Genomic DNA, 17381 nt, shown 5'->3' with positions numbered 1-17381 from the left:
TTCCTGAGCCTTGCGATTACAAACTGCACCTAGACTACATGCTCCCCAATGATCATCATGGTTTGGGTCCTGCGGGACATAATAACAAAAGTTACTCTTTATCCTTATCTCATATCAGGGTACAGGTATTTTGGCCCACTTTACCCGTACAATTACTACGGTCTCTGCTTGTAAATTAAACACCCAGACGGCCCCCTGTAAGGCTCAATGACCACTGTGTACAAGGTAGGCGCATGAGAATGTAAGAGCCATAAGAGGAGTGCAATGGGTGGACATATCTGACTGCATCTTGAAGCTAATCCTCCATCTTAATGGAACTTGGACCTGGCTGCCCTGTCTACCTCAAGACTGAGGAATGAACAACAAAACGGGAATTTGTAACCAAAGAACCAGCTCAGAATGGTCCTATCCTGTTTAATGAGATACTGAGCAGTTTTTCAGGGACAACAGACCAAAACTGTAAGTCATGCAGCTGAAGCATGCCCAGAGGAGAGAACTTGAACCTCCAGCTACACCTGAAACCAGAGGACCAGGAAATAACCAGAACCTGAACACAGGAACCCTTTCAGAAGTGTTCGTGTAGGCAGGTAGCTAGATATTGATGGGGAAAGAGAGCAAAGGGAGTTGGACATTTTATTTTATAAAACTTGGAAAGCCTGCTTAAGTAAGAAGCAGCAACATCCCATTTAGCTTAATTTGCTATAAGGATAAAGTGTTCAGAGGCTCAATTGCACATTTCAGGAATCTATTGTGCCATCGGTGTCCACTGTGCCTCAGCACTCTGCGCTCAGGTTTGGAAGGAATCTCCCCAAGGCACTGCTGGTCCAGGGCTGGAGGGACGCGATTCTGTGCTTCCACTTTAAGGCAGCACAGTGGAAGCCAGAATGGCCACCACAGAACTGTGTCAATCTAACCTAGAAGAAGGATCTAATTGGTTAGTGGGAGGAACCAACACAAGCCTGCAAAATTTTAAAGAAATTGATTGGTTAGTTTAAGGAAAGGTAGTCCTTCTGAGCCCCAACATAATAAACACAGGGTTAACAGAGATTTGACCTTTTTTCCATGCGTCTCTGCCTTCCTGCTTGGGAAGGTGCTAATTGTGCTTTGTGGGCTGGCAGCCAGATGATCTCCCAAGTATAGGCTTTGAGCAGCATCTGGACTGGACTAAGCTTTGATATGGGCTAAACTGTGACACAATATCTGGACTTCGGTGGGTTTTTTTGTTGTTTTTTTTTACTGGGCTTAATGAAGACAATTCTGGACTTTTTCCATGGCAAGATGGAAGAAAGTGAGACATTGGGAACTTGTAAACAACCTTCTATTTCAACCCTGATAAATCTTACTGCAAAAGCCTAAGCTTCTCCAAGTGCAGGTCCAACAGAATACTTTTTATACGACACTGTACACGAACCCCACTTCAGCCAACCTAAGAATCAATATCAGGAATGGAGGGTTCGTTGTCTAGGAAGACCCTGTGATGACCGCCCCCACTTTATTATAAATGGCCAAGCTTCAAGGTCCTCCAATTAAAACTTACCCCATCAGTGCTTTCACATGCTTTTGAGCATTAGCTGAGTGGCACAATTCATAATAAAATGCCAATCTTCTCTGCAATTCTCGATGGGTAGTGTTTGGCTGTGCTCGCACCAGGTGGACAAACTCTCTGTTCTATAACATGTTGACCTGGGCTTGCCTGGTCAAGGCACATATGGGAGTTAATGCTTCCTGCTCCTCCCCCCTTCTCTCTCTCCTCTCTCTCCTTTCTAAAATGAATAAATTAAATATAACATGTTGACTAAAGCCATGATGACTGAACTGAAAACTGTCCTAACAGCCAAAGCAAATAGGAAATACAAATGACATGTAACGCTTATATGTAGCTCAACAGGGAGTTTTTCCAGGCTGAGATTTTAGGAAAATATGCAACCAGGTTATTTGTTTAACTCTAGTAGGGAAAACAGTAATTAGGAGTAAAGGAAAATAAATTTTAAACGTAAAACCTGTTCAGATATTTAAAATAAAATTTAACTTTACAATTGTATATCAAGTTATTTTTTTTCAATTAACATATGTTTTGTGATTAACTTGGAAATGACCTGGGGTTAACTATTACTCTTAACTTCCTATTTAGAAGTTCTGTTTTTGAAGAGTTATAGAACTTCAATAATAGTGCTGCAAAGCCTCTTTGCTTTGAATTTTTCAAATGAAAATATACCAAGCTATTGGCACAGCCAGAATCTACTGATGGATTCCTTCCACAATAACCATTCTATCAGGTCTACTCACTCTTACCTCCATGTTTTTGGGCTTAAATTATAAAGTAGAGAAGTAAAAAAAAAATGCAGATTTATTTCATATAAAGTTGTTAAAACTTGAAACTTTTACATGTAAACACTCTTTATGAAAATAACTTGCAGAGAAAACCTTTTCTTTTGTTGTTGCTTAACAGACAGAAAAAAAAATGCATTTGAAATATCCAAAAACTATTAACAATGTTAATTCTTTTTTATTGTGGTAAATATAATGAACATAAAAGTTGCCAACTTAATCTTTTGTTTGTTTGTTTTTAGGTGAGAGGAGATATGGTGAGGCAGACTCCTACATACAACCTGATGAGGATCCACCTGAGAACCCCATCTGGGGCCAATGCTCGAGTACTGAGCTATTTTTAGTGCCTGAGGCTGATAAGCTCCAAAGAAGCTATTCTTAGTGCCCAGGACTGATGCCTGAACTAATAGAGCCACTGGCTGCAGGAGGGGAAGAGAAAGAGAAGGGGGAGAAAGAAGGGGGGAGAAGCAGATGGTTGCTTCTCCTGTACGCCTTGACCAAGAATCAAACCCTGGACGTTGATATGCCAGGATGATGCTCTATCCAGTGAGCCACCGGCCAGGGCCACCATTTTAAGTTAACAGTCACATTGTTGTGCGACCATCACCAAACTAATTCTTTTTCAATATATCCATCCATATGCTACATCTCATTGTCAACACCAACAACTCCATATTGTTTTCCTAAATAACATTTGCAACTAGAACTTAATAATTTTCTTACCTAAGGAGAAAAGCATGTTGATTAAACAAGAGATGCAATTCACAATATTACCATAATAGATTTTCCAACCTAAGGTTTCCATGGCATCAGCAAACTATTTTCTACCAACCAAATCCAGTTGTTTTAATAACTATACTAATAACTGAATTCAGCCCACAACCTTGACTATTTTTTAAAAATGAATACTGAAATCCAGAAATGTGTAAAACTGATCACAAACATTTCTTAACAGTAAACTCTTAAGTGAATGTGGCTCAGCAATATAGGATAAGGGCAAGGGTGGGCCAAAGAGCAGGAAATGAAGATATATTACAGGTATTCCAGAGCCACACATAATCAAAAACACAACCCCACCATATAGGCTTTAGGTTTTGCCCTTTAGAGAAGAATTTCCTAAATTCCCTTATAGGCATTTCTAGGTAGTGATATATTAACCTGCAACTAGCTGTAAAAGAATGAATTACAAAGGTAGAGACTGGAATTGGTAATTCACCTGTTTCATACCTACTCCAACTAACAGGCAATTTGGCCTTGGTATCTATCATATTTGGGTTGTAATAAAATTTTCTTCTTTTCCAAGTCATTCCAAATTATGAGATATTAATTAATCAGAGATTGCCTAAAGCAACATTTGTTTCAGGAAGTATTTATTATGATTTGACTGAAAGAATGGCATGGTCTTTATCTCTCTTTAACAGATTCCTTTTATAATCATTAAGGTACGCCTGCTATAAATGGGGGGGGGGGTCCATATTCACAATTAGCAGCTGACAATTCTTAGTCAAGCAACCTTTTTTAACATTAGAGGGCATCTATAGCTCAACTCACATATACAAAGCAATACAAAGCAAGAGTTTCATCTTCATCATAAATGTAAACTGGCTTATATCTTACTTATTGGGCCCTGATTACATCAAGCCTAAGGGGCTACAATACAACAAATAAATGAGTGAATAAATATTTTAGGAAAGGGCCCTCCTGGAAGAAAGAGTTACCATTACCTAGAGAAGGGAGGCATTGAAGGGAAGGAGGAAGGTAATGAATTTTACTCTGAGAAATAAGGAGAAGTCAGACTGCTCCAAAAGAATATATACAAAAACTACATCAGGGATCATAAAAGTATATACTTTATAACATTCTTAAACTTGGTAGCTTTGTTTGGTCATATTTATTAGTGATTAGCAATAAAAAGCCTTCAAATAAGGTCCAGGTATACGTCTATAGCGGCAGGAAAAGAGGACTACTGTACTTCACAGTGTTGCTGGGAAGGAAGAGAGGAACCCTAGAAATAAGGGTGAGCAATGTCAGCTTTAAACAACAACAAAAAAGATAACAAAATAGGGTCAAGATTGTCTTCATTTTTATTTTAAAATAGAGCATGGCACGTAGTAGCTGCTCTCAAAATTCCTGTTGAATGAATGATTGCTTCCTATCTTCTTCCTCCATTTCTTCCTTTCCTTCCTTCCCTCCAACCCTTCATTATTCCCCAGTCATCCAACATGCAATCCAATTACCCCCTCCTCACTTTACCAGGGCCTGCAAAATCTAAAAGAATCAAGAGGTGCCTTGACAATGGTCTTAAAAACTTTTCAGTTTGCTCTCTTGAAACCTATCTATATATTTTGGTTCCAGCCATTGAACCAACTCTGGTTTTCCTACTAAGAGAAAAAAGGCCACAGAGAGAATCCATGGACATTGCTAGCTGAGTGAGGCCTTATTGTTTCCTCCCAGAATGGAAAATTTACACTTTGCAGCAGATCCGTTAGCACAGTCTTACTCTGAGGATACCAGAAATACATAAAGTTTACTTTTCTTTAAAAATGAAGGCCCTGGGTGACCGGCTCAGCAGTAGAGCATCAGCCCAGGTGTATAAAAGTCCCAGGTTTGATTCCCAGTCAGGGAACACAGGAGAAGCGACCATCTGCTTCTTCACCCCTCCCCTCACTTCCCCTTCCCCTCTCTTCCCTCTAGCAGCCATGGCTTGAAGTGGGCCCCGGGTGCTAAGTAAGGTCGGCTCCGTGGCCCTGCCTCAAGTGCTGAAATAGCCAGAGCAAGGGAGCATATTCTGTAGGAGGTTTGCCGGGTGGGGTGCCTAAGGGAATCTATCTGTCTGCCTCCCTACCTCTCAATAAAAATAATTCAGATGAGTCCCTTGTCCCTCAACTGTGTTTAAAACCAGTTCCCACCTCTTTTCCCTACTCCCACCTCCCCGAAAGTGGCTACAACAAATACTTTTGCTCCCCCAGTCCCTTCTGTCTCATACCCCCAAACGAAAGAATCCTGATGGAATTCAGTATCAATTTCTTACCCTGCCAGGAAAGCTAAGGAGTAGGAGTTGTTCTTAGCAACAAATGCAGAGCGGTGTGTCTGTGTCATCTTGCCTCGGGAAGGTTCTTCATTCTCTGAGTCTGAGAGACGTGCAGGACACTGGCAGGAGAGAAGGGAGACAACACTGTCCATTTGGGGTTCCCATTGAATCTCCCAGAGCTATTGATTCAAATCTCTCTATTATATGTCACTCTGTCTGAGCTGCAGTCTATGTTTATGTTTCCAGCTGCCTCCTGGAGATCCCAATCTGGATATCCTAAATGTAGCTCAAATTGAATATATCCAAAAATAGAATCACTATGTATCTTCTCTGAGCCCACTACCAACCCAGCTAGAAGCCTTGGTGTCATGTATGACTCTTTTCTTCCCCCTTCTTTGAAATCATAACAGCACTGCATAGAAGTTTTGAGTACCCCAACACTTCTAAATATTTTATTTTATTTACTGTTTATATCACCTCTATTAAAAGGGAATTATTAGCTCTCTTTTAACGATGGAATACTGAGGCTCAGTGTAGTTAATTTGCCTAGGATTGTAGAGTAAATAAAGAGCTACCACTGGTACTTAAATCTGTCTTCAAACTGCTCCATGTTCATTCTACTCCATTCTACTGCTAAAATGTCTCTCAGATCTAAATCTTCCCATGTATACTCAATTGTCATTGCCTTTCCTTGGATTCTCATCATCCTCTGCCTGAACCATTGCAATAATCTACTTACTGGTCTCACTGTCTTCGGCCTTTATTCCCTCCAATTTCCTCTGCACTATCCTATCAAGCACATGGAATCCTGCTTAACTATTGGTGACTTTCAGGATAGAGTCTCAACACCTCAGCATAATACATTAATCTTCAAAACTAGACTCAACTTTCTTTCACAGTTTTTCCTCACACCAATTGCCACACAGGGAATTATTTGAGCTCTTAGTACAACCAAACTACTTTTTACTCCCCACATGTAACATTATAGTCTTTCAAAACCTCTATTTGTTTGGGTAGGCTATTCCCCCTTTGCCTAATATTCCCCTTCCACATTCTTTGCCTGTAAAATTCTCACTGCTCTTTCAGAGGCATCTTAAATGTCTCTTTCTCTGAAGGGGCTCCCAAATACCCCTATTTCCATCTTGATACTCATTCATTTACCTTTATTTTATTTTAGTCTCTTTTTAAGTCTTTCAATTTACGTTTGAAGTGGTTTTTTCCCCAAGTCATTCCAAATTTTTTTTCTTTTCTTTTTTACGAGGAAGGGAGATAGTGAGACAGACGCCCACGTACACTCCGAATGGGATCCACCCGGCAACCCCTATCTGGGGCTGATGCTCGAATCATCCGAGCTGTTTTTGGCGCCTGGGGCTGATGCTCAAACCAATGGAGACACTGGCTGGGGGAGGGGAAGAGGGACAGAAGTGGGAAATGGAGGGGAAGAGAAGCAGGTGCTTACTTCTCTTGTGTGCCCTGATCTGGAATCAAACCAAATGTCTATGTGCCAGGCTGGTGCTCTATCCACTGAGCAAACCAGCCAGGGCCTGAAGTTTCTTTTACATGTGCCTTTTGCATACAACATACAGTGAGGATTTGCCTCAGGATTCAATATGAGAGTGTTTTTTTTTTAGAGGGAGCAACCAATTACATTGAACTGAAGCTTCTGATTTAAGAATCTGTCTTCTGCTTTAGACAATAAACACTGTGAGAGCAAGTGACCATCTTTTCTTTAGGACTCCCAATACCATTATAGAATGGGTAAAAAAAAAAGTCTAATCATCTAATGATTAACCAGTTGTCTAATAACCAAATGACTACCAAAATGAGAAATAAGGTGAAGGATTACAGTTTACAGGGAAGCTTTTCAATTTTGTAGGGCACCACTCCTTAAAGAATCCTGCTGTACAAACTGTTGACTGGAGAAACTTTTTAACAGTACTAACCCATTACCAAATTTTATATAATATTCTCTTTATCAATTCTGAGAAGAAGAAAAAGGTTTGACATCTATTGGCTCAACAGGGCTCAATAATGGCTGTTTCTATTTAGGTGTTCCCATATAGTCAATTCAGTACCAAATAAAAGAATGTTCAAATCCCAGCTCTATTCCTTAGCTGTCCTGGTCACTGTAGGTTAGTTGTTTTACCTTTCTGAGCCTGTTTCCTCATCTATAAAATAAAGATTGCTCCATCTACTATAAAGATTGTATAAACCACAAAGATTATATAAAAGCACTTAGTGCATTAACAAGTAATAAGTACTCAAAAGATGATTATATTTTTTATCAATTTAAATGCTATTAATATTTTTTAAAAACTTGAGCATTATAATAGAAATATCCTAGGTTACTTTCAATTATTGAAAAATACATTTACAATATTATAAATAACTATGTAAACAGAAAATACCCTCCATGTCTCTCTATTTCTACCCTCACAAAACCTAGAACCATAAGATAAAAAGATATTTACTTCTCATCTTTCCCTTTAGATAAAAATAAACCTATAGCACTAACGACTTCCTAAAATGAATAATAAAATCCCCAAAAAAATATTTTTTAAGTTTACCTAAAATAATTAAACAAATGACAATACACATTTGGCAAGGGTGTGAGGAAATTAGTTTAGTACTTGACTATTGGTGGGAATATAACTGTACAAACCTCCTGGAGGTCAAATGAATAAGTACCCAAAGTCTTCAAAAGGACACTCCCCTTGACCTGGTCATTCCATGTCTGATCATTTATTTGAAGCAGGGGTCAGGAACCTTTTGGGCTGAGAGAGCCATGAACGCCACATATTTTAAAATGTAATTCTGTGAGAGCCATACAACGACCCATCTACATTATGCATTATCCAATAAAAATTTGGTGTTGTCATGGAGGACAGCTGTGATTGGCTCCAGCCACCTGCAACCATGAACATGAGCGGTAGGAAATGAATGGATTGTAATACATGAGAATGTTTTATATTTTTAACATTATTTTTTATTAAAGATTTGTTTGTGAGCCAGATGCAGCCATCAAAAGAGCCACATCTGGCTCGCGAGCCATAGGTTCCCAACCCCTGATTTGAAGGAACTAATCACAGTAGTGGTTTAAAATAGCAAAAAATAAATAAATAAATAAAAATAATAAATAAAATAGCAAAACATCAACAGGAAAGAAATTAAATTCTACAGTAAAAAATACTAAGAGACCACTAAATAATGATATAGGGTTCTTTTTTTTTTTTTTACAGAGACAGAGAGTCAGAGAGAGGGAGGGACAGACAGGAGTGGAGAGATGAGAAGCATCAATCGTTAGTTTTTCATTGTGCGTTGCAACACCTTAGTTGTTCAGTGATTGCTATCTCATATATGCCTTGACCATGGGCCTTCAGTAGACTGAGTAACCCCTTGCTCGAGCCAGCGACCCCTTGCTTGGGTCCAAGCTGGTGAGCTTTGCTCAAACCATGATATAGGGTTCTTTATTTACACACAAAGACATCCACAAAGTAATAGTTTATTTTTTAAAAAAGGTTTAAAACAATATGTACACTGGCTTGCATTCTCTAAAGTGAAAAAATATATATGTGGTTTATATGCACTTTGAAAAGTAGTCTGGCAAGACCATTTACTAAAATGTTCACAAGGGTTATCTCTAGATTTTGGGATGACAAGCAATTTTTCACTTCTGTTTTATATTTTTTGGTACAACTATAATTGTTATACCAAGTTGTTTTCCAATAATTTACATTATTATTATTAGTTGTAGCATAACAAATCATAAATTAAACATTACCCATTTTATTTCCATTCTGAACAAATAACAGATGATAATCTGATTCTGGAATAAGCACTTTACTTCCTCCATTTGAATTCAACTTGATAAATATGTATCAAACACTTGTGATACATAAAATACGATAGGGAATTTTAAAATAAGACATTTCCTATACTCAAGACACTTACAGATCTAGTAGAAAAACACAAACACACAAAAAACTACAAGATAAAGGAGAATAAATGAAATAAGTGCTGTGGATGATGGGAGTGAGGAATCCCTATAGGTCACAGGAACGTGACAGCTTTTGAACTGGACATAGAAAGATGAATAGCCTTTCAACAGGTAAGCTGGATGACTTCTCAGTGAGATGAAGATGTGAGCGCAAAGACTCTAAGAAGGGAAAACACAGTATATATTTGGGGGAAAGCGAACAGCTCCATTTCATAGAGTTTTGGGATACAAACAGGTGGAAATATAAGCTAGAATAATACTAAGGATCTCAATGTTGGGGTGAAGAGTTCTCATTTAAGTCCAGAGGAAACAGGGAGTCCAGTCCCTGAGGTTTGGGGGACAAAAGAGTGAAATAATCCACTTTAGTCATAACACACTATATAAAATACAATCTTTCATCTGGCTTCCGCTGAAGTATACTTGAGGTTTTCTCTGGTCCCAATTTGAATGTAGTCTTGGCTAAACTAAATGAAATTATCTATTCAACAGCAAAAATTCTTAACATTTTTTTTTTTTTTTTACAGAGGCAGAGATAGACAGGGACAGACAGACAGGAACGGAGAGAGATGAGAAGCATCAATCATCAGTTTCTCGTTGCGCGTTGCGACTTCTTAGTTGTTCATTGATTGCTTTCTCACATGTGCCCTGACCATGGGCCTTCAGCAGACCGAGTAACCCCCTGCTGGAGCCAGCGACCTTGGGTCCAAGCCGGTGAGCTCTTTGCTCAAGCCAGATGAGCCTGTGCTCAAGCTGGCGACCACGGGGTCTCGAACCTGGGTCCTTCCGCATCCCAGTCCGACGCTCCATCCACTGCGCCACCACCTGGTCAGGCTCTTAACATTTTTAAAGCAAAATTAAACCTACTTAAAAATCCTCAGAATTATGAAAGCAAACAGAAAAAAAAAATCTAAAATTTGAAGTGTTCATAGATGAGATTACTTTTAAGAGAGGGGAAGGGAGAGGAAGGGAGAGAGATGAGAAGCATCAACTTGGAGTTGCATCACTTTAATTGTTCACTGATTGCTTTTCATATGTGCTTTGACTGCAGGGCTCAAGCCAAGCCAGTGGCCCCTTGCTCAAGCCATTAACCTTGGGCTTAAAGCCAGCAATCATGGGATCGTGATGATCTCACACTCAAACCAGTGACCCTGTGCTCAAGCTGGTGAACTTGCACTCAAGCCAGATAAGCCCACGCTCAAGCCAGTGACCTTGTGGTTTCAAACCTGGGTCCTCAGCATCCCACACAATGCTCTATCCCAGAGGTCCCCAAACTTTTTACACAGGGGCCAGTTCACTGTCCCTCAGACCGTTGGAGGGCCGAACTATAAAAAAAACTATGAACAAATCCCTATGCACACTGCACATATCTTATTTTTAAGTAAAAAAACAAAACAGGAACAAATACAATATTTAAAATAAAGAACAAGTACATTTAAATCAACAAACTGACCAGTATTTCAATGGGAACTATGGGCCTGCTTTTGGCTAATGAGATGGTCAATGTACTCCTCTCACTGACCACCAATGAAAGAGGTGCCCCTTCCGGAAGTGCGGTGGGGGCTGGATAAATGGCCTGAGGGGGCCGCATGCGGCCCGTGGGCCGTAGTTTGGGGACCCCTGCTCTATCCACTGTGCCACCACCACTCAGACCACAGATCAGATTTTATTCAATGTGTTTTTGCATAGAGAATTTTTATAACTGGCTATTACCAACATAAATGAGAATTTGCACTTCCTGATTCCTTTTAAGATTAAAATTAGGTTGATGTAATTGATTTTTGTTTCAAAGATGGTAGTGGCAAAAGAAAAAATCATTATACCAATTTCCCAGTTTTGACATGAATTAATACTAGAGACCATTTCCTGGAGAAAACGTGGATCTGATAAGGCCAAATCAGCAGGTTCTTTCTATCAAAAACCCAGAACAAAGGTAAATGAACATCTAGGTTGTTTTACCTGATGGCTAATGGACAGTCTTGTGGGGGTGAAGTCACAGGCAGAACTGCAGTCTTTAGAGACCACAGACCATAATTGGGGATATCAGAAGACATATACTATATGCAGAAGACTCATATATTTCATTCTTGCCTTCCTAGTCAAATAGCGTCTCTGGTAGCAATCTTTTTGTAGTTCCCAATAAACAGATTATTAAGAGTATACAAGCATTTTATGTTTGTTAAACTGAATCTTTAGAAGGTTGATACCCTATAAAATAGAATTAGTTGTTTTTAATAATAAAAATTATTATTACAACTGGATTCAAGAAGCCTCACATGCCTTTTGATAATCAGCAAATACTATCATTCCAAGAAAACTTAAATAATTTAATTTTGGGGATTCCAAGATCATGATGGTTTAGGCAGACATCCCAACTGCCACCTCCCAGGACCAAACTGGTTTACAACTAAATTTAAGAACAACATCTTGAAAAACCAACTCTGGACTAAATGAAGAGGAGTCTGTAACCAAGGAGTTGCAAAAGCCACACTGAGACTGGTAGGAAGGGTGAAAATGAAAAAGGGCTGCCCCACTTCCAGATCAAGCAGTGGCTGAGGGCCCAGAGGGACTCTGACTGCAGGGAGGTTTGCCCTAAGAGGCAAGGGTCCTAAGCCCCAGCCTAGAGTACCTGAGCCTAGAAGAGGTGCCCACATAGCATTTGGTGGTAAAAAGAAGAAGGTTTCTCTCTGTGAAAAAGAGGGGAGCTCTCAGAGATGCAGGTTCCATCTTAAATGGCCCACACAGAAAATCTTGTTCACAGCCACTTACCTGGGGCTCCGGCAGAGGGAGAGCTGAGAGGCCTAGAGTTGCCTGGGGACTGTGTGAAGTTGATGGCCCAGGGAGAGACTCTGTGGGGGATGAACAACTGAACTCCTGTACTGAGTCATTCTCCGGTGCTGGACTTGACATCTTTCTTGGATGTTGCAGTCCCCACACTAAGGAGACTGAGCCGTTCTGAGAAGCCAGGTAGTAGGGGGTGCGTCAGTGACTCAGTTTCTGGTGTTGAGGCCAGAGCTTTCCCCCACACACTCCCAAGAGTATGACTGGTGCTTCCACCTCACAGGAGATTCAGTAGAAACTGCCTGGACTGAAGGCAGATCACATCTCTAGGTTTCAGAGGCCACACCCACTGACTCCTGCTGGCCAAACCTACTGAGATCTGTTAAAAAAGTCAGGACAGACTGAAACCTGGGGCCAAAGGATGGGAGCCACACCTACCATCTTTCCTAAACCCTGAATTGCCCCAGGCTTTAGACACTGCCAGAGGTTTTACTTCAGTGGCCAAGCCTGACAAGTAGCCTGCAGATAGAGGGAGCAAGAGGCAGCTCTCGGGGAACCTTGGGCCTTTTGCCGACTTGCCCCAAGGTTCTATGCGGTAAAAGCCAGCCTAGGTGTAGAGCATCCACAAACTGGTTTGCTTATAGAGCCAAGAAGGTTGCTGAGGGCCAGTCACTGGCAGGGTCCTGCCCTGGTCTGTGACAAGTTCTCTCCAGGGAGGCCCAAGACTGACATAGTGTCCAGCTGCAGAGCACATCAGTTCAGGACCTAACAACTCTTGCTGGTGTTGTGTCCTAAGGGAGAGCTCGTGGGATACCAGGCCCAGCTGAGGCTAGTTCTGTTTTCTGTGGTCAGCACCGGCACAGCGGCTCACGTGCACATTGGACAGGGTGGAGCTTCACAGTTGGCCAGACCAGGTCCTGGATATCCTGTCCTGCTGGGCTTAGGTTCCACAGGAGGAAGAGAGAGAGACTTGGAGCACAGATATTCAATGTGTGGGTTTTCTGGAGCCTACTGTTGGGACTGGTCAAGGGGCTTAGCCACTTACTGGGGGAGGGGTCACAATCAGCCCCAGGGAAGGACACTCAGTCTTTCTTCCTGAGACCAGGAGCTTCCCAGCTGGAAGAACTTCTGTAGAGGGGACTGTCAGCCCCACCCAATCAAATCCTGCTGTTCACCTCACTGGGAAGAAATAGAATTGGAGAATCCAGCAGTGTCTGAGGGATTAGGATCTGGAGAAGGAGTCACTTTCCCCATACTGAACTCTTCAGGATCAAGAGATCCCTGAAGTAGGGGGTCCCACAAACATTGTATTTCCAACATCAGCTGTCCTAATCCATCAAGATTGCAACCTGTAGAGGGGTTGGTGGGGTGAGGCCAGTCTGAGCCCACACTATAGTCTTTCTACAAAACACTGTGGGAAGACCAGGCAGCTACAAGAGGAGGTGGAGCAGCTGAAAATTAGAGGCAAATCTTATGAGCTTGGGCCCTTTTACAGAGCTGCTGTTAGCGCTAAGCAGGAGGAAGCTGATCCTTATACACAGGCTGGCCCTTCCCACACTACCCAGGTACTGAAACTGCAGGCACAAACAGTGAACACAGAGCAGTCGCTCCAGACAGGTAGCCCACAATGGGTTACAAACTCCTGATGTCAAAGCATATCCGAACCCCGCCCAAGAAGACTCAGAACCAATACAATCAGTAGTGAGTGACAGAACGCACCAATGCTAGACTCAACTAGCTACACAAGCGGTATGCCAAAAGGAGTCCAGCAGGCATCAGACACTGTGGAGAATAAATACACCCAAAAGGACAGCCGCTGCACAGTGTCTAATACCTGTGATCAAGGTTGTCCCTTAAAACCAGCCAGCCTGAAGGGATAACCCCACTCATGCATTCTTTTTTTATTATTATAAAATGGGAGGTGGGGAGTCAGAGAGACAGACTCCCAGATGTGCCCCTGACCAGGATCTATCTGGCAAGCCCTCTATGGGGCAATGCTCTGCCCATTAGGGGCATTGCTCCATTGCTCATCAACTGAGCTAAGTTAGCACCTAGGGTGAGGCCATGAAGCCATCCTCAGTACCTGGGGCCAATGTTGCTCGAATCATTTGAGCCTTGGCTGTGGGAGGGGAGACAGAGAAAGAGAGAGAGAGAGAGAAAGAGAGAGAAGGGGGAGGGCTGGAGAAGCTGATGGTCACTTCTTCTGTGTGGCCTGACCGGGAGTTGAATACAGGACTTTCACATGCCAGGCCAATGCTCTACTGCTAAGCCAACACTCACATACTGCAGGAGGGTAAATATAACACTCAAGATGCATACCTAGAGTAAGGAACTCAGGTGGTGTGGAGGTCAGTACCACTGAGCCCATCTTTCTCATGAAGATACCACAACAAATTTGAAAGTCAGAGCAGAGCTATCTAATACACAGACAAAATGGGTAGATAAAGAAATATGACCCAAATGAATCAACAAGAGAATTTCCTAGAAAAAGAACTAAATGAAATGGAAGTAACCAAACTACCAGACACAGAGTTTAAAATAATGATTATTAGGATGCTTAAGGATTTTAAAGTGAGAATTGATAATCATAATGACAACTTAAAGGAAGAGATAGTAAGCATTAAAAAGGACACTGAAATCATAAAAAGAACTAGTCAGAAATGACAAATGCAATATCATAAAAGAAGACCACTAGAAGGGATCAACAACAGGCTGGATGAAGCAGAGGATCAAATCAGTAATTTAGAGCAGTGGTCCCCAACCCCCGGGCTGCGGAACGGTACCGGTCTGTGGGCCATTTGGTACCAGTCCGCAGCAAAAGAATAAATAGCTTACATTATTTCCGTTTTATTTATGTTTAAGTCTGAATGATGTTTTATTTTTTTTAAATGACCAGATTCCCTCTGTTACATCCTTCTAAGACTCACTCTTGATGCTTGTCTCGGTCACGTGATACATTTATCCGTCCCACCCTAAAGGCTGGTCCATGAAAATATTTTCTGACATTAAACTGGTCCGTGGCCCAAAAAAGGTTGGGGATCACTGATTTAGAGGACAAGATAAATGTAAGCATAGAAACAGCAGCAAAAAAAAAAAAAAAAAAAAAGGGCTTAGAACAATATCCACATCATAGGGTTTCCTAAAGGAGAACAAACAAGGCATAGAGAAATTGTTTGAAGAAAGCATAGCCAAAAACTTCCCCACAGTGATGAAGGAAATTGTCACACAAGTTCAAGAAGCACAGAGAGTCCCATTAAAGATGAACTCAAGGAGGCCCACTAAGACACACCATAATTAAAACTCCAAAGTTAAGAAACAGAGAAGAAATACTAAAACCTGCAATAGAAAAGCAATTAATTACTTACAGAGGAGCCCCCATAAGGATGACATCTGACTTCTCAGCAGAAACACTTCAGACCAGAAGGAGTTGGCAAGAAATATTCAAAGTGATGCAAAAAAGGTCCTACAACCAAAACTACTCTATCCAGCAAAGCTATCATTTAAAATTGAAGAAGATATAGCTTCCCAGACAAAAAAGACTCAAGGAATTCATTACAACCAAACTAGTACTGCAAGAAATGTTAAAAGGCTCGCTATAAAAAGAACAAAGGAAAAAAGAAATCGAGAGAAAGAGGATTATAGGTTTAAAGAATAAAATGGCAATAAATAAGTACTTATTAATAATAAATAACTTTAAATGTAAATGGATTGAGTGCTCCAATCAAAAGGCATAAGGTAGCTGCATAGATAAGGAAACAAGACCCATATATATGCTGTATACTAGAGATCCACCTCAGAACAAAGATAAACATAGATTAAAGGAGAAGGGATGGAAAAAAATATTTTATGCAAATGGAAATGAAGAAAAAGCTGGGGTAGCAGTACTTATATCTGTCAAAATAGTCTGCAAAACAGGCTATTGTAAGGGACAAAGAAGGTCATTACATAATGATAAAGGGATCAATCCAACAAGAGAATATAACCATTGTAAATATTTATGCACTCTATATAGGAGCACCTAAATATATAAAGCAGATTTTGACAGACATAAAGGGTAAGATTGACAGCAATTCTATATTAGTAGGGGATTTTAATATTCCACTACCAACAATGGATAGATCCTCCAGACAAAGAAACAGTGGCCTTAAATGACATGCTAGATCAACTGGATTTAACTGGTATCTTCAAAACATTTCACCCCAAAGCAGCAGACTATACATTCTTTTCAAGTGACTCACGGTATATTTCCTAGGACAGACCACAGGTTAGGACATAAAACAAGTCTCAAAAATTTAAGAAGACTGAAACCATATCAAGCATCTTCTCTGACTACCATGGCATGAAACTAGAAATCAACTACAACAGAAAAACTGAAAAATATTCAAATGCTAAATCACATGTTATTAAATAATGAATGGGTTAACAATGAGATCAAAGAAGAAATAAAAATTTTCCTTGAAACAAATGAAAATGAACATACAACGACCCAAAACCTATGGGATACAATGAAAGCAGTCCTGAGAGGGAAGTTCATAGTATTACAGGCATAATTTAAGAAGAAAAAGCCCAAATAAAAAACAATCTAACCCTGCACCTAAAAGAACTAGAAAAAGAACAACAAATAAAGCCCAGAGGAAGTAGAAGGAAGAAAATAATAAAGATCAGAGCATAAATAAATGACACAGAGACTAAAAAAGAAAAAACAAAAGATCAATAAAACCAATAGCTGGTTCTTTGAAAAGGTAAACAAAATTGATAAACCTTTTAATCACACTCATCAAGAAAAAAAGAGCCTGACCAGGCGGTGGCGCAGTGGATAGAGCGCTGGACTGGGATGCGGAAGACCCAGGTTCAGGACCCTGAGGTCACCAGCTTGAGTGCAGGCTCATCTGGCTTGAGCAAAAAGCTCACCAGCTTGGACCCAAGGTTGCTGGCTTGAGAAAGGGGTTACTCAGTCTGCCGAAGGCCTGCGGTCAAGGCACATATGAGAAAGCAATCAATGAACAACTAAGGTGTCGCAACAAAAAACTGATGATTGATGCTTCTCATCTCTCTCCATTCCTGTCTGTCTGTCCCTATCTATCCCTCTCTCTGACTCTCTCTCTCAGTAAAAAAAAAAAAAAAAGAGGGAGAAAGAGAGAGGACCCAAATAAAATTAGAAATGAAAGAGAAGTAACAATTAACATCACAGAAATGCAATGGATTGTAAGAAAATACTATGAAGATCTATATGCCAAAAAATTGGAC

The 17381-nt window shown here is 40.6% G+C and overlaps 1 protein-coding gene across 2 annotated transcripts in view; it reads right to left on the bottom strand.

Annotated features, from left to right (window-relative positions):
* The window catches only part of RNF169 (ring finger protein 169), a 97251-nt gene that overhangs the window by 18894 nt on the left and 60976 nt on the right, over nt 1-17381 (bottom strand). The window contains exons 4-5 of one of the 2 annotated variants that reach the window (XM_066368600.1): nt 12123-12308; nt 5360-5478 (exon numbers count right to left, since the gene is read on the bottom strand). In XM_066368600.1, the coding sequence (XP_066224697.1) occupies nt 5360-5478; nt 12123-12308 (305 nt within the window). The remainder of the gene's footprint in view (nt 1-5359; nt 5479-12122; nt 12309-17381) is intronic. The other variant, XM_066368611.1, reaches the window with a different exon arrangement.

This window comes from Saccopteryx leptura, chromosome 1 (genome assembly GCF_036850995.1).
Source record: "Saccopteryx leptura isolate mSacLep1 chromosome 1, mSacLep1_pri_phased_curated, whole genome shotgun sequence".
Taxonomy (NCBI): Eukaryota; Metazoa; Chordata; class Mammalia; order Chiroptera; family Emballonuridae; genus Saccopteryx; species Saccopteryx leptura.
The sequence above is the reverse complement of the archived record's forward strand: the minus strand, read 5'-3'. Positions and strand labels throughout refer to the sequence as shown.